Here is a 22,310-nt window from a genome sequence, read left to right as displayed (position 1 = left end):
CCCACAAGGGCTCCTCCCTGCCCCGAACAGCAGACCAATCACTGGCCCAGACTCCTCCCCCTAACTGCCTAGATTCCTCCCCTAACTGCCCAGGCTCCTCCCCCTAACTGCTCAGGCTCCTCCCCCTAACTGCCCTCCAGCCTCCTCGTCCCTTTGTGCCCAGAGCAACCTCCCTCCCGCACCTAAGCACAACCATGCAGCCACCCATCCCTTTTTTTTCTCTCTTCCAGACCACCTGTTCAGCACCCCCTGCCTTCAAGGTACCCATCAGCCATGTTTTCCGCTTGCCAGCCCACCCTTCCAACCATTTGCCTACGAGAGTTATGAGGGGCTAAAAAGAGAAGTCTGCAGCCCAGCCAAGACGAGAATGATGTGCAGCCATGAAACTTAAGACTTATTCCACAGGTAATGCAGTTTTAAAATCAAAAATTACCATCTATATTGCTACAGTATGTTTCCACAGGGAGCATATCTACTTGCTGAAAACAGGCATATCAAATTCTATTTTCATTGATCAAGCCTTCTAAGAATTTCTGAGTATTTACTTTTCTTTCATTTTATATCTGTCCTCAATTACTTTTGGGTAAATAAGAATAGACTATTCTAGCACCCATCATGTATTTATAAGTCTTTTGTGATGCACTTTACTGATGTATAAAGTAACCAGTTGAATCATAAAAATTTGCAGTATAACAAATCCCAAACCATGAAAAATAACAATAACCATAAAAAATGGAGAGAGAGGAAGGAGGGAAAAGGAACAAAACAGAAATGGGTTAGGAAAATAGACCGAACTCTAGAGCACAGTTCACAAACTCCTTAACCTTGCCTCCAGATTGGAATCTTTCCCATGTAAGTTCCTGGAGGAAAAGTCCATAGTCTGTTATTGAGAAAGACAGGGGGGAAGCCACTGCTTGCCCTGGATCGGTAGCATGGAATATTGCTACACCTTGGGTTTTGGCCTGGTACTAGTGACCTGGATTGGCCACTGTGAGAACGGGCTACCTGGCTTGACGGACCATTGGTCTGACCCAGTAAGCCTATTCTTATGTTCTTATGTACCATTTATAGCTTAAGTTGTTTACATTCAGGTAGTCAAGCATTTTTCCCTTTCTGTCCTGGTAGGTTCACATTCACACTCTGTCTAATGTACATGGGGCAACGGGGGGATTAAGTGACTTGTGTAGAGTCATAAGCAGCATGGGATTTGAACCCACAACGTCAGGGTGCTGAGGCTGTAGCACTAACCACTACATCACACACACAAACACTCTAGGCAGGTTACAAGTAGTAATTCTATAACCACGTGAAACCTCTGCGATTGATTACATCAGCTAGTATATGATTCCCCCCCCCTGCCCTCCCCCCCCCCCCCCCCCACATACACACTCAAACACAGCAGCTGGCGGAGAATAAGATATCAAGCTAGGGTTGGTGTATGGATAAAAGTGCCCTAGACAAACCTTTAATCTTGTGCTCTGGATCCTCCAACCCCCTAAACTCCAGACCCTTCTTGAAATCTAGTTACTTATTAGTTCAGCCCTGGCTAATCTGAAGAAGGGCAAAGGGGGGAGGGGGAAAGGCATTCTTTCCTTCCCCTGGAGGCCTAAACACAGCACTTCCTCCAGATGCTTGTTCCCTGTGGCAGGCAGAAGGAAAGGGCTTCCTCTGCCACACAAGGTCAGTCTTATGGTATAAGCCATGGAGTTATAAGATTTTGCTACTCGTACAGTGACATTTGACCCCGGGCTAAAGAGGAAACCAGGCTATTGAGCATCCCTCTTCCTGCTGGCACTGTGTACGAAGCTACCCCAGTTAAGTGCTGGGATAGGACCTTCAGGAGAGCAAGAGGGAGGGAATTTAAAATACCTGCCTGCTGTCTGCCTTAAGGAATTGCCTAGGTCACTTAATAGAAGCACCAGCCAGAGGCATAGTAAGTTGGGGGTGGGAAGGGGCGGATCACCCTGGGGGGCCGCCTTGGTGAGGCCACAGGCACTTGTCCTCTCTGCACCCCACTCTTTCCCCGTCCCCCCTGTTGTGCGTGTGTACTGCTTCCCTTTCCCTGTACCTCTGTAATGTTCCTGGCGCGAACAGCAACTCCCAAGCTGCTGCCATGCGTGTTGGCTCTTCCTCTGATGTCACTTCCTGAACCCGTGCCTAGGAAATGACATCAGAGGAAGAACCGACGCTGGCGTGACAGCAACTTGCGGGTTGCTGTTCACGCCAGGAACATTACAAAGATATGGGGGAAGGGAAGTGGCATGTGAGGCAGAAGAGGGTGGGGGAGGGGCGCCACCGCCCCGGACGCTTCTCACCCTTGCTATGCCATGCATCAAGCCCAGCATCCAGGTCTGAGAGAGGCCAATCCAGGTCACAAGTACTTGGCAGGATCCTAATTAATAGTTCAAATCCTTCTTGCTCATACAATGATTTTTTTTTAAGACCACTGGGCTGATGATTTATTGACTTTTTCCAGGAATTTTCCTAAGCAATTTTAAAAACCCAACCATGCCAGCTGCTTTCCCTACATCCTTTGACAACAAATTCCACAGTTTGTGCTTTGAATGCAAAAAACATTTCCTTCAATTTTTTTAGACCACCACTTATTAAAGTCATGGAGTGAGTCCCAAGCCAGGTATTATTTAAAAGGATAAATAACTAATCCCTAGTAAATCATTCCATTCTCCATCCCTACCCCTGATTGTACACACTTAGGGCCAAATTCTGTATACAGTGCTCCCCCGAGATTCGCAGGGGTTCCATTCCAGGAACTCCCACGAATCTCAAAAAAAACGCGAATATGGTTTTTCATGAGGGAGCCTGAAGAGGGCAGCGGGAGAGGGCAGCAGGAGAGCAGCCGGAGCGCCGCGAGTGCAGGAAATCACTCGCGGTTCATCCGACCACCTCTTCCTGCACAAAGTCGGGCCTCATCCAATCAGGAGCTTCGAACTTCACGGTATAGCAGTATATAAGAAATAAATTATTCTTATTATATCCACGTCATTCTCTTGGTTGGGCTGAGAACTTTTCAGCAACCCCTGGTAGTGTGAAGAGTTTCAGTCTCTGGTAGCTAGAGCTGAAATTGTGATGTCATAAAGCCCAGTTCAAACAGAACCAACCACTATACCAGGAGTAGGGAACTCCGGTCCTCGAGAGCCGTATTTTCAGGATTTCCTCAATGAATATGCATTGAAAGCAGTGCATGCAAATAGATTTCATGCATATTCATTGGGAAAATCCTGAAAACCCGACTGGACTACAGCTCTCAAGGACTGGAGTTCCCTACCCTTGCACTATACTAAAACTTCAGTCAAGGTTCAAAGAGCTGGAACCTGTTCAACCCAAAAGGTACGCAAAACAGGACAGCTCACCTTCAATCATGGGCTGAAAAAACTCCACACAATCCCAACCTGATTTTCAGCTCTTTGAAGCTGAGGCTTTTTCTCCACCTGGATATTGTGTGGGAATGTGATTATACATCCAGTCTCCTCCAGTATTGAAGTGTGATGTCATAATGCCTCATTCCACCAATAAGAGCCAATCTCATCAGTGATGTCACAAGGGCTTGATTGTCCTATACTTGGCTCACTATTATTACATATGAGAGGGTGCTGAGAAGTTCTGAGCCCAATCAACCAACTTCCTAAATTCTGAGCATTATTTTGGCAGTGTAGCTGAACAGACTTATTTCATTAAGTGCCAATTTGCAAAAACAAAATTCTATGTTTTGACATTGTTTCAAATCATTGATTGAACCATATCCATGTCATTCTCTTCTTGGTTGGACTGAGAACTTTTCAGCACCCCTCTCATAGAGTTTACCCTTCTGTACTGATGTATTGCTGTCAGAAGTCAGAGAAGATCCTGGCATTAGAACATCCTGACAGCATTAACATAACTGGTGAAAAGCCCAGGAGAAGCTGGGTCTGCTTCAGAGCAGATGACCACATAAAGTACAAGGAATGTGCATGCTAAAATGAAATAAAACTATTTTGATTCATGCACATTAAATAATACATTCAAATTAAATGTGCACTATTTGCTGTAAGGAATGTATTATTGCTTTTTAGAATACATTACTTCATATTAGCTTTATAGATTTGAGCACGCAGTGTTTTCAAAGTACTATTGGACAGAGTGAGTTTCCATTTTGGGAAATGATGAAAATAAAATAAAAAAAACCCAGCTGCTGAAGAGAGAAAGCCCAGGAGACAACACAAAGTACAGTTTCCAAGGACAGGGACAGAGAAGAAGGAGGGAAAAATGGAAGAATTTCCAGCCTAGTGTGCTGTGATTGCTAAAAAAAAGCTAACAAAATATTAAGGCATGCTCAAAAAGGAATGGGAAATGGGATATCATTATGCCTCTATATAGGCCCATCTCAAATAAGACATAGTAGAACTGGAAAATGAAATAGCATTTCCTGAAACGGATGAGAGTCAATGAAAATAGCATTTTAGATATGCTACTGCGTGCAATTTAAGATCACCGGAGGAACATTACTATTCATTTATTTTAAAAATATCTATCCCACACCATGGACCATACTGGGTGACTTACCTGCTATACCACTATATATAGACATCACAGTACTTTACAATTCAGTTCAAACAGATACAGCCCACGTAAAGACAAATTAATTTGATATGTATGTTTTTAGATAAGGTATATCAGAAAGGGATGCATACAGCAATAACAACCAACAAGAATATTAGCAACACTATATGGTTATGGTTTATTAGTCTTGTTATACCGCTCGTTCATTTTACTGGTCCAAGCGGTTTACAGAATACAATAAAAGTTTTTAAAAAACCGAACTCCATTATTAGATAGGATAGACCTTCCCATACAAACAATAAACATACTAAGAAACTCCATTTTTGAGCAGGTTCAACGTGGATAAGTGTAAAGTGATGCATGTAGGTAACAAAAATCTCATGCATGAATACAGGATGTCCAGGGTGTAAGTGTACTTGGAAAGACCTCCCAGGAAAGGGACTTGGGAGTTATGATCGACAAGTCGATGAAGCCGTCCACGCAATGTGAAGCGGCGATGAAAAGGGCAAACAGAATGCTAGGAATGATAAAGAAGGGGATCACGAACAGATCGGAGAAGGTTATCATGGTGCGCCCTCACCTGGAGTACTGCGTCCAGCACCGATCGCCGTAATGAAGAAAGACACGGTACTACTCGAAAGGGTCCAGAGAAGAGTGACTAAGGTGGTTAAGGGGCTGGAGGAGTTGCTGTATAGCGAAAGATTAGAGAAACTGGGCCTCTTCTCCCTCGAACAGAGGAGATTGAGAGGGGACATGATCGAAACATTCAAGGTACTGAAGGGAATAGACTTAGTAGACAAGGACAGGTTGTTCACCCTCTCCAAGGTAGGGAGAATGAGAGGGCACTCTCTAAAATTGAAAGGGGATAGATTCCGTACGAACATAAGGAAGTTCTTCTTCACCCAGAGAGTGGTAGAAAACTGGAACGCTCTTCCAGAGTCTGTCATAGGGAAAAACACCCTCCAGTGATTCAGGACAAAGTTACACAAGTTCCTGCTGAACCAGAACGTACGCAGGTAGGGCTAGTCTCAGCTAGGGCGCTGGTCTTTGAGAAGAGGGCCGCCACGTGAGCGGACTGCTGGACACGATGAACAACTGGTCTGACCCAGCAGCGGCAATTCTTATGTTCTTAACCATACAAACAACCCATACCAAAAAGCATTCACTCCTAAATAAAATCATAAAAATACCACTGAGCTTTAAAATTTCACCAAACTGCTGACTGAAGATCTATAATATTTAGAATATGTGAGTAATATGGAATTGATTTACCGTATTTTTCACTCCATAAGACGCAGTTTTTCCCCCCAATAAGGGTGCGTCTTATGAAGCGAATATACCACACACACGCTCCCCCCGGCAGTACCTTTGAATTTTGGAGGTCAGTGGACAGCTGTCTGCTTCTTGTCGGGGCCCGCGGTGCTAATGCCTTAGTCAGAGCTACAGCTGGCGTCAGGGCTCGTGGCGCACAAGTGCACTAATGCCTGGGCCTGTGACACTTCCTAATTGTGCCGGTCGCTGGTGCTTCGCTGGACGGCTGCCTGCTGATTACTGGCATGTCGGGGCCAGCGGCGCACAAGTGCGCTGCTACGTGGCCACGCACCACTTCTGAATGGCTGCCTCAGTTTTCGCTAGCTCCTCACGAGAACTGAGGCAGCTATTCAGAAGTGGCGCGTGCCCACGCAGCAGCGCGCTTATGCACCGCTGGCCATGACATGCTGGTAATCAGCAGGCAGCCGTCCAGCGAAGCACCAGCGACCGGCACAATTAGGAAGTGTCACAGGCCCAGGCATTAGTGCACTTGTGCGCCACGAGCCCTGACGCCAGCTGCTGGTGTAGTCCTAGCCGTAGCTCTGACTAAGGCTGCAGTGTTTGTGTTTTTGGGAGGTTTTTTTTCTTTGCAACATGTATGAACTGAGCATTGACTGAGGGAACAGCCCAGTTTTGAGAAAGCCTTGTGCTTATTGGAGTTGAGAACCATATCCTGACAAGCTTTATGTTTATTTTGAAGGAAATAATAAATTCCAAGTTTTGTTTGTCCAGAAACCTCACCTACCTGGTGTGGCAGTGTTTCTTTTCCTTTTTTATCCTTGTGCTGCCCGAAGTGGCCCACAAGAGTTTTTCTTGTCTCAGTCGCTCAGGCCCCATTGTCCTGAAACGGCTGGTGACAGCGCCTATGTTTAATCAGTGCTGATTAAAAAGCTTAATTGAGCTTGTTCTCCAATTTAGATAGGCGCCTATCTAGTTGGGCGCCTCCGAAACAGGTGCCTAACTTTAGGCGCTGGTTACAGAATTTGGACCTAAGTGCCTAAATTAGGCACTGATATATAGACAAAGAAAACATTGGCATAAATAGGGGATGCCTAAGATTTTGATGCCTACCAGAGCCTAAATTCAATTCAGGTGCCACTAGGTGTGATTCTATAAATGGCGCTTAACTCAAGATTGACAGCCGCTATGCGCTGCATTGCTCGGTGCCTTCATTCCATTATAGAATGCTAGTGTAAATCAGCATCTTAAGAGCCTTCAGATGGGTGCACCCACTTATTCTATTGTCAGTAGCAGGTGTAATTAGTATTCAGTCAAAAGGCCACACTTAAGGACCTAGAAGGCCTTGCCGCAAGTTCCCCACCTCTGTTCTAAAGTAAAGAACTACAGAATTATGAGCTGTATATTGTTGTACTTCCTAGTTCCTCCACTAGGTGACACCAGAGTAGTTTGTGTTATGGTTCAGCCTGTTAGGAGCTAAAGGGTCTATGCTTAGATGTCATTGTTCAATACAACTAGGTAAAGCATTTACTTAAATTTCATCACTTTTCATTGATTTACCTATCTCTATTTATTCAGGTTCTCAAGCATTTTTCCTATCTGTCCTGGTGGGCTCACAATCTAATGTACCTGGGGCTTAAGAGACTTGCCCAGGGTTACAAGGAGGGTCATAATCCACAGTTCTGTGAAGATAACAAATGGTGTGGTAAAAACTATAAAAATCAAACAGAAAGGTGGAGTCGATGAGCTGGATGAGCCAAATTTATTTGAACATTTGTAAAAATAAAAATAATGAATGAGTTGAATAACTCCAAAGCCAAACGTCACCTGAAAACCAAAATACAGTCTAATAGGTGCAATAGCAAATTCGAGAATATCCTTCCAGCAGATGATGCAACTAAAATCTGTGCCAATGTGAAGTAGGGACACTAGAGGGAGACAAGAGCCCCTGAATGACTCAAGGTCAAATATGGTTCTACAAATGTAACACAAGGACAAAAAATGGTCCAATAGGTGCAATAGCAAATTCCAGAATATCCTTCCAGCAGGTGCTATAAACTATAAAATATAGACATTGAATGTGTCATATAAAAAACAGAGGTATAGCCAGTTCCCATTTTCAAGCTTTACAGATAACCATAGCTAGCTCTTTGCTATTATTTTAGTCATTGTTAAATAATTAAACCCCCTTTTTTACTAAGTCACGGTACAGGTTTCTAACATGGCCCGGGCCGCTAAACGCTCAAACCCTCATTGGAAGTCTATGAGCATCAGAGCAGCATCAGAGCATAGCGCGCCCCAGGCCAGGGTAGAAACCTCTACTGTGGCTTAGTAGAAGGGGACCTAATAAAATGAGACAGGCTAGTCATTGTTGGATGACCGAGAATGACATACCTTATGTTCTTAACCTTTCTCTCAAGTTTAGCACACAAGGCCTAGCAACACCTTCACATTTTGAGCCCCAGCCATTCTTGCAGCAGAGTTGGATGTCAAAACTGATGCAACCTCATTAGATGATCCCTTCTCTCCAGTGCTAGATGTTACAGTAGAGTTGGAGCTGAGGAAAGACCCTCCTAGCCCCTAACTTTCTATCACTTCATTACATCCCCTTATTACACTTATAGGCACATTGCATTCTGGGAGAGCAGGGGGAGGGGTAGCTAAGGTGCCAGTTTATACACAGAAATCTTAGATGTTCACTTGTGGAAAATTAGTAAGGGGAACAGACTCTACCGAACACAGTTATTAGTCAGGGAAGGTTATAAGAACATAAGAATAGCCTTACTGGGTCAGACCAATGGTCCATCAAGACCAATAGCCCGTTCTCACGGTGGCCAATCCAGGTCACTAGTACTTGGCCAAAACCCAAGGTGTAGCAATATTCCAAATTACTGTTACAGGGTAAGCAGTGGCTTCCCCTATGTCTTTCTCAATAACAGACTATGGACTTTTCCTCCAGGAACTTGTCCAAACCTTTCTTAAAACCAGCTACGCTATCCGCTCTTACCACAACCTCTGGCAATGCATTCCAGAGCTTAACTATTCTCTGAGTGAAACATTTTTTTCCTCCTATTGGTTTTAAAAGTATTTCCCTGTAACTTCATCGAGTGTCCCCTCCCCCTAGTCTTTGTAATTTTTGACAGAGTGAAAAATCAATCTACTTGTACCCATTCTACTCCACTCAGGATTTTGTAGACGGCCAAGGTTGTGGAATGCAGCCTTTTACAGGCAAGAGATAGCAGTGCATCACAGAGAATGGATTTCTCCATTAGAATCTGTTGGGTACAGCTTCGAAGCAATCAAGATTGGCAATTTTTGAATACGAGGTGTTGGGCTTGACAAGGAACCTGGCCCAGTGCAATGTTTCATAAGCCCTTGGGTTTTTTTTTTTAATTCTTTTGGAAGAGCTGAAGATAAATCCTCTGCACTCCAAAAACCCTTCTTTTCAGACTTTTGTGATGTTAGAAGTCTAGAGTTAGTTATAAACGGGTTTTGCATCCTGTACTGCTGTGCACCTGCTTTACGCCAGAGTAAAACCGAAGACTGGGTTGTTTCTGTGCAGGCACTCAAACGGAAGTACTAGTGCAAAAAGGAAAGAACAGGCGTGTGTGTCTGATAGCGGTGTTCATGCTCAAACGGAAGACAGACTGGGGCAACTCGAGCTAAGCAGAAAATTGATATTCCACGATGACAAACATTCTTCACATCTCTTGTAGCTTAAGTTGCTGTCAAGACAGTTTGACTGCATGAGCACATGAGGAAACATTAAATTGCATCTCTATCTGGTCCTGATTCTTCGCTGACTAGATCCTGAAGAGCAGGTGAGCGAGCCTTGCCCTGGGTAAGTTTACTAACTGCTGGAAATCTCTGATCCTCAGCAGTACTCAGCACTTTGGGTTTCTGTACTGAAAACAAAGCACATCTGGGTTAACCAAAAATTGTCATTAAGAACCAGCCATCTGACTTGGTGATATCGTAGACCTGAGTTGAAGTCTCCTGTCCGATAGGGCCATAGGATTGAGGTATTCTACAGAGGTAATGTGTGTAGCATCAAGGGCAGTGTCTGGATAACCCATCCAAGTGCCAAAGGAACACTCATTGTCTGTTTTTGGAAGAGGATCCCTCTGTAGGCTATAGCCAATATTATCTCAATAGCTTGTAGCAGTGGCAGAGCTATTTTTTCGAAGGGGTACTGAGTATTGGCACCTTTCCCTTTGCTTGATAATAATAATAATAATAACTTTATTCTTATATACCGCCAACAATCTTGCGACTTCTAGGCGATTTACAATGAAGAGAAACTGTACAGACAGCGAATTACAGAGTATAGCATTGAACATCTAGTGATAGTAACAGGAGAGTTACAGGGTCTGTGTATTACACGGTTTCACAATGTGTAGCATTATACAGTCGACGGTATTCAGAGCATAAGTAGGAGAAGAGAAAGGAGATTGCGCTTTGAGTTACAAAGGTGCAAGACTGCGAAGGTGAAAAAGATAACATAAGATGTTGATGAGAAGTAAGTTGTTAACTTGGTACATTTGAACGAAGGATGGGCACCAGTGGAAAAAACTGGTAACAATTAAAGATAGAAATTTTGGCAGAAGAGGGTAGACGGACTCCTTGGGATGGGAGGAGGCTCCGATATTAGGGGAGAAGTCTGGTTAGATTATAAATTTCTTAAACAAGGTGGTTTTTAGTTCTTTCCTTTTTTTTTTTTGGTCATCAGATACTGTAGCTTTATTCGGTGGATGGGTTGCGTTATGGTCATGGTAAGATTAGTTCCTGCAGTTACTTCCTTTCAGGCTCGCTGATGTCCAGTAGTGAAGAGATGATGTGGTAAGGATAGTGCTGCATCTTTGGTTCTTTCCTAAAGATACTAAATGATTCTCTGGCGGCATCAGTGAAGTAGCCTGTCCAAGTTATAAATGACCCATGGTCCCCAAGTATTAATAAGAGAGCTCAGGTTCTGTACACTGAGTGTTGCATTTTCATGGATTCTATGACTGGTTTACAGGGGGGCTGGCTACTGTGGGTCCCTCAGTGATCACCTCACTCCTGAAGATTGGCCTGGTAGTTGAGCACTGGCGTCTTTTTTGCTAGAAAAAAATGCACTGAGCAATGGTATGGTATTAACGGATAGCCCAGAAGGCACATGCCTAGGGCCCGAAATTGTGAGGGGGGCCCACTCACCATCACCTTTCCAAATTTTTTTAATGGCCATGACAGCAAGATTGGGCCCCCCTCCGATGACAGCAAGATCGGGCCTCCCCCACCTCCACTCCAATGACAGCAAGATCGGGCCCCCCTCCACCCATGACAGCAAGATTGGGCCTCCCTCCTCGATGACAGCAAGATCGCCCCCCCCTCCCGATGACAGCAAGATCGGGCCCCACCATGGCATCGACAGCAAGATCAGCCACAGAACCTGCAAGCGGTGCTCAGCCCAAAGTTCCCCTCTGACGCAGCTTCCTGTTTCCACCTGGGCAGTTCACATCAGAGGGAAGTGGGCTGAGTACCTCTTGCAGGTGCTTTGGCTGATCTTGCTACCCACTAGCTGTACAAGCGTTCTTTGCCATGTTTATGGTATGGAAACAGGAACCTCTGCAGCAAGTGAGTGCCATGGGAGGGACGGCTCTGGGATGCATGAAGAGGGAGTTCCGGGAGGGGGTGTTGGGTGCAGTGGGGAAGGAGGATGAGGAGTAGCTGGTGGTGCGAAGGGTGCCATAAACTGCAGCCCTTCTGAGAAGTCCGTAGAGGGCATACAGGGCCTAGATGCAGTGGGGAAGAAGGAGCTGGAGAGGTGTGTGGGCTGCAAGCACCCTAAGGATCTGAGGGGGAGAGGTGGAGGAGCAGAGGTCTGAAACTCTTGGAGGAACAGGAGAAGGTGATGGTAGGGAGGGTTACAGACTGCAAACTCTCCAAAGAATAATGAATAATGTAAGTGGTGACCCACACGAAAGTGAGGGGAAGGGAGGGAGATGGGCCTGGGGTGGAGGCTCGGAGTGGAAGAGAGAGAGAGAGAAAGGGGCAGTTGGGCAGATGATGGAAGTGGGGAGAAGGGAGAGAGAGAAAAGGGCAGATAGATTTCAGTTGAGAGCGGAGAGCAGATGCTGAATGGAAGTGGAGAAAGAGAACACATACTGGATGGAAGGAGGGGAGAAAGAAAAAGGCATATGCTGGATGGGGGGAAGAAGAGAGTTAGTGAGATAGTGGAGGGGTGAAGGAAAGGTGTGGCAATCTGTGGGTAGGCACAGTGAAAAGAGGGAAACTGAGGACTGAATAGTAAGAGAGAATTTAATTTAGACAGAAGAAGAAAATAAAGAGAGGCCTCTTTAAAAAAAAAAAAAAAATATGGAAGAAGGCTATTATCTTATCTACCATGGCTTGAAATGAGTTCTTCAAATGCACTACCCTCTCTTGATTCATTAACCTTAGAAAAGGTCAAATAACAGATATCCTCACATTGCTAAAAAGAGTGTAATCTCTGGAGAAGTTTGAGAACTGGCAGCAGGCCAGGAGCTAAAAAAAAAAAGGGAGCTGGCTGCTGGAAGTGTGAAAGTGCTAAAATTATCTTGGAATATACAGAGGAAACAACCATAGAATACCAGGACAATGGGTTTTATGGGAGGTGTACTCGATAAAGAAAGGGAGGAGGTGTGGGATAGGAGTGAGAGGTCCTAGGACGTCCCGAATATTGGGAGCAGAGGTGGACAGTCATCTATTGATTGATATTCAGTTAAATAAAATTATTGAAAATTTATTTTCTTTTTTTAATTAAAAAAGCTTCAAATTATAAAGAAATTCTTTACGGAGCCAATATTTAGACTACCTGTACAATCCTTACTCTGTCTCGGGTAGACTACTGCAATTCTGTATATGTTGGATGTTCTAAGACATTGAAAAATAGATTACAATTACTTCAGAATTTGGCTGTCAGAGTACTTTACTTAAAAAAATAGTCAAATAATAGGGTGAAAGTGGTTGGAGCTTAGGACTTTTTCGGCTTCAGCAACTTTCGCCCTTTTATTTGATTACTCACAGCCGTATATCAGCCTCATAAGACTCCTGAGGCAGGTCAGTTTGGCCAAAACATGTAATGTAATTTGTAATGTAATTTATTTCTTATATACCGCTACATCCGTTAGGTTCTAAGCGGTTTACAGAAAATATACATTAAGATTAGAAATAAAAAAGGTACTTGAAAAATTCCCTTACTGTCCCGAAGGCTCATAATCTAACTAAAGTACCTGGAGGGTAATAGAGAAGTGAAAAGTAGAGTTAGAGGAAAAATAAAAATAAAATAAACATTTTAACAAGACAGCATTGATCTAAATACTTTGGAAGGTAGAAGAGAGGAGAGAAAGGAATAGAAGCAGAAGGGGGAGCCGTTGAACAGTAGAATTCTGGAGAAATTTAAATGATAGAAATAGAACAAAACAAAGACAAAAGGCAAAACAATAGATAAGATTAAAGATAAATCATAAGCTGGAAAGAAAAATAAAATAAAACTTTGTCTTCAATCTATGGTTTCAGCGTCAGTGATGAAGTGGAGCAAGTAAGTTTAGGAGGAGCGATTGACGTTTCCAGAAAGGGCTTCTTCAGGGAAGAGACTTGGCAGACAGTCCCAGGATGCCTATGTCTCCTCCCCTGCGATGTTCTCCCATCCATGCATTCCCTCCCAGACACACTGCCCGTGCCCCAGCCGCTCCAAGGAGGCTGCCCCAGATGAGGCCCACGGTGAATGCAGGATACAAGTCGAGTCATTGAGCTTTTGAGCTGTTGTTTGTTGGGGATGAATAAAAGGACATTTTAGAAATAAATTGAGTCCACCATTTTCATAGGACATTTCCACTCCTAGTTTTATGGACTACAAGGTGTACACACACCAGCTACAGACACACTAGGAATACACAGTGTTCCCCCGCGAATTTGCGATTTGCAAATCATGGACTCGCTCATTCGCGGTCTACGCCTGTAGTAAAGCTGGACTATATCAATCAGGGGCTGTGTGTCAAAGCAGCTCCTGATTGGTGTAGCCCGACTTTACTACAGGAAGAGGCGGTCGGAGTAGACCGCGAGTGAATTTCTTCACCCACCGTATACATAAGCTTTCCTTTATAGAATTGCTCTCTGTGTGGTTCGATTTAGAGCCCTTTCTGCAAGGTTTTGGAAGAGACCCTGATATATTGGACATGGCCGAGGGCTGCTTCTGTGGTAATTGAATTAGAAGCATTCCACTTCAGCATTGAGGCTGTGAACAGATGTGCTTGGACTTTTTCCTTCTTTGTACTTGCAGCTGGATATGGAACTATTTTATCTAGCTCTGGGGCTAAAGATGGGAAGGGGTGGACTGCGGAGATTAAGAGGATGGTTCAGGAATTTCTTGAGATTTTTGTGATATTGTTATTGTTTTGGAAGTGGTTTATTGATGAAAATAATAATTTTTAAAAATCTGATGGCGTCAGGTACCAGCTTTGTCTCCGAGACCAATTGGAATAAGGTGAAGCTGCCAAGTCACGACTGAAAGACCCGAATAAGGTAAACACTGGGATACCAGCCCTGCAAAAATAGTCTAAACATTTGGATCAACAGCCCCCTGCCTGTAAAGCCCTCTCAGACAGCAAGCAGCTCGCTGCAAAATGCTGCCACTGTGAGGTTTTCTAAACTTTGCAGGCTAGCTCTGGTGATGTAACAGAGCATGAAACCAGCAGTGTCTGTCTGTTCTCGAAATGCTCCTGATGCCAGTAGCGCCAGATGCTTCTGCCTATACCTGTGATTACAGGAGCAGCAGGATTTCATTAGGGGAAACCCTTGCCTCTGACAAAGATTTATTTTCCTCCTACTGCTCTTCTTGTAAATACCTTTCTGCAGCGTTCTCTCACAGTACAGCTGTCTGTTAATTACAAAAGTCTGTGTGTTAATTTAAACTCCCTATAGCATTTCCTGGAATTTGGCTGTGACTGTTACTGTTGTTTTGCTGGAGAAGAGTTATTTTTTAAAAAAAACTTTGTGTGTAAAATGCTGTGTGGGATTAATCACCCTCTCACGTATAAGCAATGAAATGGGGTGAGCCACAGGGGCATGGCCCCACCAGTCTTTTCCCCCAACACAGCATCAACAACTAGAGAGCTTGGGGGAGCAATGGTATCCCGCATGGGTCAAATTCAGAAGGATGAATCCAGGAGTGGCCTAATGTTTAGTACAATGGGCAATGAACCTAGGGCCTTGGGTTTGATTCCCCCTAGAGCAGGGGTGTCCAACCTTTTGGCTTCTCTGGGCCGCATTGGCCGAAAAAAATGTTTCTGGGGCCGCACAAACAATGCTGCAGCAAGACAGAGGAGGGAGCCGGCAAGACGGTAAATACCCGGGGGGCAGCAGAGGAAAACACTGCATCGCCCTTGTCCAGGGCCGCACAAAATATTTTACGGGGCCGCATGCGGCCCTTGGACCGCAGATTGGACACCCCTGCCCTAGAGCTTCTTGTGATTCTAGGCAAGTCACATAACCCCCCATTGCCTTAGGGGGGATTACTGGTGGCATTAACAGCTGGCTTACTCAGTGAATTTTTTTACGCAAATATATTTAACTGAAATAAAAAGAGTGGTGTGTCATCATCTATATCAGTGGTCTCAAACTCAAATCCTTTGCAAGGCCACATTTTGGATTTATAGGTATTTGGAGGCCCTCAGAAAAAATAGTTCATGTCTTATTAAAGAAATGACGATTGGCATGAGGTAAAACTCTTTATAGTTTATAAATCTTTCCTTTTAGCTAAGTCTTAATAATAATATTGTCATTTATAGCTAAAGAGACATATGATCAAGAAACTGTTTTTTATTTTACTTTTGTGATTATGATAAACATGCCGAGGGCCTCAAAATAGTACCTGGCGGGCCGCATGTGGCCCCCGGGCCACGTGTTTGAGACCACTGATCTATATAATTTTATTTTTGTGATTTTTCAGGAAGGATCATGGAATTTGCCTGTAGCCACATTGTATGCAATAAGCCCTCGATATTCAAAATTCACAGCTCTGGTAAGTCCTCTTGGCCTTCAGAACCCTTCAAGCTGGTTTCCCGCTTTTCTTGGCTTCATTTCTTACCCCTTAAAGACCTCTTTGTACACGCCACTCCTCAAAAGCCCAGTAACTTACCACCCCCTCTGATCATATGTCTAGGTTGGAGTCCATGCCAAATTTTGCTTTCTTTGCCACCGCATTGTTTCTTTGGAATTCCCTTTCCTGAAGGGAATCTTCTTATCTCAGGTTTCAAGCTCTCTTGAAGGCTCATTTGTTCTTGTAGGTGTTTAGCCTGTTCAGGTCACTCTGGTAGCTGCCCATGCAGGATTTTTTTTTTTCTTTCTCTTTCTTCTATTCTACCTGAGTTCTTTGCTGCTTCCTGAAATTTGTAAACCGCTTTGCTGATTGTTATAAATGGTGGTATGTAAGCCCTCAGGTTTGAAAATCTGTGACCGAGTGAATTGATTGATTTTGAATGTCCTGGTGGCCCTGACGCAGCGGATGTTTAAAATTCCCGCGAAACGCTGGCCGTGTTGGCAAACAAACACTAGTGACCAAATCCATTTTTAAAGACAAGTCAGTATCCCTGGAAAAGTTTTTGAAGTTCAGGGTTTAAGTTTAAGCTTTATTGAATGTAGAAATATCACAGAAGATTTGTCCCACGTTTGCACTGCCTGGAATGAAAACAATTGATCCACATAATGGAGTATAGTCCTGCCTCTAACTGAGGAAAAGCAAAACGATTGGCCAAAGGGGACCAAAATAAAGTAGTCAAGTTTCTTAGGATTTTATATTCCGCCTATCAAGGTTATCTAAGCGTTTTTTACAATCAGTTACTCAAGCATTTTCCCTCTCTACCTAACGTACCCAGGGCTATGGAGGATTAAGTGACTTGCCCAGGGTCACAAGGAGCAGCGTGGGGTTTGAACCCACAACCCCAGGGGGCTGAGGCTGTAGAGCCAACCACTGCGCCACACACTTCCCTAGTCACCAAATAGGCTGGAGCCAATCCATGCGACCCTTTGTACCGCAAACAGGCAAATTTGAACAATACTCTGGCCTGCACTGGAAGCCAGTGAAGGTTAACGGTAGCAAGGGGAAATACGTTCCCATATTTATTTTTTAAGAGCAGATTCAGAATTGATTTATTGCATTTCAAACTTAGCCACCAAACTGATTCTGATAGGGATAGACAGCCAGAACTTTTTCATGTCTCATTTTGTTTTTCCTCCAATTATTTTTTTCTGTCAGCTACTGACCCACTTTCTAAATTATCCATCTCGGAAACACCTCACGCCCAAACTGATCAGTTACAATTCCACCTCTTGATTACAATTTTGACCTGAACATTACAAGTTACATCCTCTTCTTAAAGAATATGCGCTGTGTGCAAAGAGGACACATTCTTTCTCCATGGTGCATGCATGTGTGAACCATTTTCCCTGCGTACTCATGTGCGCACTATCAGAAAAGTGGGCCCCTTCAGTAAAGGTCGCCCAAATGTAGGCCTGGGATGATGTGTACAAAGCAAGAATTCTATAAAGGCAGTTCCATGTGGAACTGTCTTCGTAGAACATTTATATACCCCATGGGGATCCTAAATGGTTTACCTTGAATGGTGGGCAGGTACTCTAGGTGTTTTCCCTATTTGCCAGATTTCCTCTCTGAAAAAAGAGAATGCCTGGCCCGCCCCGTTCAGTCTCTAGCTCCGCCCCATTCTATTCTACCCCAGCTCCGCCCCCCCAAACCTCCCCGAGCTTGAAGGCTGTCGATGCAATGATGTCACATGCAGGCGTGCGTGCGTATGATGTCATCATAGGGACAACCGCGCATGCACAAAGGCTTCCAGACGTGGCCTCCAAGCTCAGGATTTCCAAAACCCGGACAAACTGCCAGTTTTTGGAAATTCCTCCGGGCGCCGGAAAATCCTCTAAAAAGAGAACATGTCTGGGCTTTCCTGAACGTCTGGGAACCCTACTGGTGGGCTCCCAAACTAACTAACGTACCTGTGGCAATGGAGGGTCAAAAGGAGCACTGCTGGGATTGAAGCCGCAACTTCAGTGTGCTGAGGCAACAGCTCTAACCACTAGGCCACTCCCCCACTAGAATACTAGCTTCATGGGTGTGGATACTTATGCCAGCCAAAGGCTGGTGTAAATACTTGCGCCCAACTACTCTCAAGCTCAGGAATGCAAGTATTCTGTAACTGAGTGCCTAAATTCTGGGAATGCCCCTGATCCCCCCCCCCCATGCTTCTTCCCAGGTCACGCCCCCTTTAGAGTTGCATGCGAGATATTAGGCACACAGGGTAGCTCTGCATGAAACTACTAATCATTGCAAATTAACACTTGTTAATGCCAATAATTGCTTGTTATCACCTATTTAGCCAATTAGTTTATGCCCAAAAATGCACACCTAGCTTTGGGACAACTTCTCTATGAGGAAAGGCTAAAGCCTGGAGCCTGGAAAAAGGATGGCTCAGGGGAGATATGATAGAGGTCTATAAAATACTGAATGGACTGGAAAAGGTAGACTAGGACTAAGGGGCATGTCATGAAGCTACTAAGTAATAGATTTAAAACAAACCAGAGAAAATATTTCTTTAATCAAGTGTAATTTTAAGCTCTGGAATTTATTGTTAGAGAATATAGTGAAAGCAGTTAGCTTAGCAGGGTTTAAAAAAGGTTATAATTTCCTTAAAAATAAAAAAGTTCTTAAGTTATCATTAAGATGAACTTGGGAAAATCCACTGATTATTTCTAGGATAAGCAGCATGAAATCTGTTCTACTCTTTTGGGATCTTGCCAGGTTCTTATGACCTGGATTGGCCACTGTTGGAAACAGGATAATAATAATAATAACTTTATTCTTCTATACCGCCACAATCTTGCGACTTTTAGGCTGGACATTCAAGAGTGCTAGACATTCAAGAGTGCTGGACATTCAGCGAAATACAATAAGTAGATATTCAGAGGAAATACAGAGATCAGAGACCTCAGGAGGCAATAGTATAGAAACACAATTTGCTGAGCGAAAATGTAATATGTACATTTTAGTAGGTAATGTCCGACAGGACCTGTTGGGGATAAATAGCAATGTAAAGTTACGATAAGATGAAGAGAACAGATTATATTTATAACAGTGCTGTAAGTTCAGGTGGAATAGGGAGGGGGGGAGGGAGAGGGAGAGCGGGTCAATTGTTTAGGTATTTCTGGAACAGGTATGTTTTTAGGCGTTTCCTGAATTCCCTGTATGTAGTGGGCGAAAGCAGTTGGTCTAGGTCTTTGCCCCATAGGACTGCTTGGTGAGAGAGAAGGTGTTTGTGGTGTTTTTTTTCATTTTGCAGCCTCTAACTGGAGGGGAAATGAGTTTTGGGTGTGTGTTTCTCTTGAGTTTGTTATTAGAAAATTGCGAAAAGGTCCGTTATGTACTCGGGGGTCAGGCCGTATAGTACTTTGAAGCAGAGGCAGGCAAATTTAAACCATACTCGGGCTTCCGTTGGTAGCCAGTGCAGCTGCTGATAGTAGGGTGTCACATGGTCGAATTTCTTGAGCCCGAAGATAAGTCTGACCGCAGCATTTTGCATTATTTGGAGACCCTCTAAGCTGAGCAGGTGTCCTCCAGCTGCATTGCTACCACTAGGGGGTGGAATATTTTCAGTCGCTAAGGACAGGTATGTTCCCTGGAGTCCTGCAGAACTTGCATGTCCCTCACAATTGAAAAATGTGACAGTAAAACAGCACCCTCTATTGGTGAGACTGTGGGTGGAGGACTCCTGCTCAGCTTAGAGGGAACAGTGACCAGTCTGTCCCAGTGTGGCAAAGCTTATGTTCTTATGCAGAATCCAGGGGATTGTGTGTACATTATTATTGGTGATTAACATTTCATCACAAATGACAGTACATCCCTTGTTTCTAAGTGTACTGATTCAAAATAGTGCTGATAACTCCTAAAGCTTTTCTTGGTATTTATTAGACTTATCATCTGCCTATATCCTAGGCAGATTCCAGTATTCATACAAAAACTAAAACCACATATACAATAGCAAACACTAGGCAACATTCCTATGCACAGCCCTCGTCAAGTTTCTCTGGACTGAGTTAACTTGGACCAGAGAGAGAATGGATGAGGTTAAGGTATGAGACAGGAAATGAAATGGAACAAGCACCTGGCTGAGCTCTTATTGGTTTCCTGTCCTTTTTCTCTGTAGTGGTTTGCTTCTTACTCAACCATAATTAAATACATCACAGTGTGAGATATTATTTTCGCAGGGGGAAGGCAGAGTGCTTATTGGTTCAGATTTATTTTTCAGACTAAGGCATATTAGCAGAGTTTTGAGACTGCACCTGAATTTCATGGCACTCATCAAATAACTGTGTATTTCAGTAAACCTTTGCAATTTGGCAAAGTTTGGATAGTGTAACTCCACCAATAGAGAAGAGATGACTCAGAGGTGATATGATAGAGGTCTGTAAAATACTGAGTGGAGCAGAAATTGCTTGTTTACTCTTTCCAAAAATACTAAGACTAGGGGGCATGAAATGAAGTTACTAAGTAGCAGATTTAAAGCAGACCAGAGAAAATATTTCTTCACACAATGTGTAATTAGCCTGGAATTCGTTGCTGGAGAATGTGATGAAATCAGTCAGCTTAGCAGGGTTTTAAAAATGTTTGGATAATTTCCTAAAAGGGAAGGCCATTGGCCATTATTGAGATGGCTTGGGGAAATCCATTTCTTATTCCATATCTGTATTAGTACTTGGGACTTGGGTTGGCCACTGTTGGAAACAGGACGTTAGGCTTGATGGACCTTCGGTCTGTCCCAATACGGCCATTCTGATGTTCCTATGTTCTTAGTGGTGCATCAAACTCCATCAGAAACAGACACCACTGTGATAATAAGTCAGCCATACCCAATTTTTTTTTTATTTCAATCTCAAATATTCAACTGTCAGGGGTAGGAAGAGCCTTAGATACAGAGGTAGCTCTTGTAGGTATAAAACCCTCCTAAAAATCAAAAGCATGCAGTGGCAAATCCAAATTCTACTGAGCTTTAAAAAGTCCCGAAAGCAGCTCGTTTTCAGTTCATCATAAGGTATTATGCCTGGAGAAATACTGGCACTGCCCAGACTCCACCCTCAGAAGAACCCCTCCATTGCCCAAATTCAGAGTGGGCTTAATTCTGTGGGCACTGCCAGTTACTACTATTATTACTACTATCAATTATTTCTATAGTGCTAGTTATTAGCAGATTGCCCTGCACAGGTGATTTAACGAGGCAGAAGGCTCTCCGGCCTTGTATCATTATTATTATTAACCACCTTTTCATGAAGAGAGTCACCCAAAGTGGATTGAAATACATTGAATGGTAATCAGGTACTCAAGTATTTTCCCTATTTGCAGTGGTGTAGCAAGGGCAGGGGCACCAGGGGCGGTGGCTTCCCCCGTGCCTTCCTCTCCACCCTTGTTCCTTCCATGCACCCAACACTCCACACTCATGTCCTCCTTCCCCCCTCCCCATACCTCTTTAAATCATCGCCAGCATGAGCAACTTCTCTGGCCTGCTGTTCCACGCCGGCATTGGCTTTCCCTCTGATGTCACTTCCTGGCCCCGCGACTGCAAGTCATTTCAGAGGGGAGCCAGGCTGGCGAGTGGCGGGCCGGAAAAGTTGCTTCTGCTGGTGAAAATTTAAAGATGTGCCGGGGAGGAGGGAAAGGAGTGCGCGAGCATGACGTGGGAGGTGGAGAGGTGCCGACGCCGTGACCAAGACAACGCCCAGGGCGGTCTGCCCCCTCTCTTACTACAGCATTGCCTATTTGTCTTGGCAGGTTCACAAAACAAATGTGGTACCTGGGACGATGACAAGTTGCCCAGAGTCACGAGGAACAGATTGGGATCAAACTCATAACCACAGGGTGTTGAGGCTGCAGCTTTAACCACCAGACCACCATTTAGTTCAAGCAAAGTTGTTTTCCTGCACATTATTGTATGAATTAATGCACCTAGAACTAATATTATTAACATGAATGCATGAAACGAACTCAATCAATTAATCGAGAGGCAAAGCCACATTTTCTCAAAATAAATCAAAATATTTTTTTCGTGTATATCTCTAATGGAAGAGTGAAGTAGCTCTGAATAAGAAAATGGTTCATATACGTTTTATCTTTATAGAAAGGCACAGAAGAGAATGCGACAGTAACCCGGAAGCTTTTTTCCAAGAAGAGAGTTTTAGATTCACCAATCACGATTACGATAATCGATTCATAACGTCGCCCAAAGACTCCAACGAAGTGTTTTATAGCCAAGTCAACAAGCTCCGCCCGAAAAATTCAACACCTGCAGATTCTTGTGGTGATCCAACAGTGTCACAGTGTTACTTACAAGGAGGTATGTTCTCATTACTGGATAATGGAGTGCGGTTGTTTCCTTAGTTCATCTGATAATATAAAGACAAGATAA

General features: G+C 43.9%; 1 protein-coding gene across 7 annotated transcripts in view; it reads left to right on the top strand.

Annotated features, from left to right (window-relative positions):
* LOC117352258 (circularly permutated Ras protein 1-like) overlaps positions 1-22,310 on the top strand; it is a 108,642-nt gene that overhangs the window by 25,949 nt on the left and 60,383 nt on the right. For 2 of the 7 annotated variants that reach the window (XM_033928606.1, XM_033928607.1), the window contains exons 2-4: positions 231-405; positions 15,794-15,865; positions 22,023-22,238. In XM_033928606.1, the coding sequence (XP_033784497.1) occupies positions 381-405; positions 15,794-15,865; positions 22,023-22,238 (313 nt within the window). In that variant the 5' untranslated portion in view covers positions 231-380. Of the gene's footprint in view, positions 1-187; positions 406-13,978; positions 14,044-14,294; positions 14,368-15,793; positions 15,866-22,022; positions 22,239-22,310 lie in introns of those variants that run through there. The other 5 variants (XM_033928612.1, XM_033928610.1, XM_033928608.1 and 2 more) reach the window with 4 other exon arrangements.

Source organism: Geotrypetes seraphini, chromosome 19, assembly GCF_902459505.1.
Source record: "Geotrypetes seraphini chromosome 19, aGeoSer1.1, whole genome shotgun sequence".
Classification (NCBI taxonomy): Eukaryota; Metazoa; Chordata; class Amphibia; order Gymnophiona; family Dermophiidae; genus Geotrypetes; species Geotrypetes seraphini.
The sequence above is the reverse complement of the archived record's forward strand: the minus strand, read 5'-3'. Positions and strand labels throughout refer to the sequence as shown.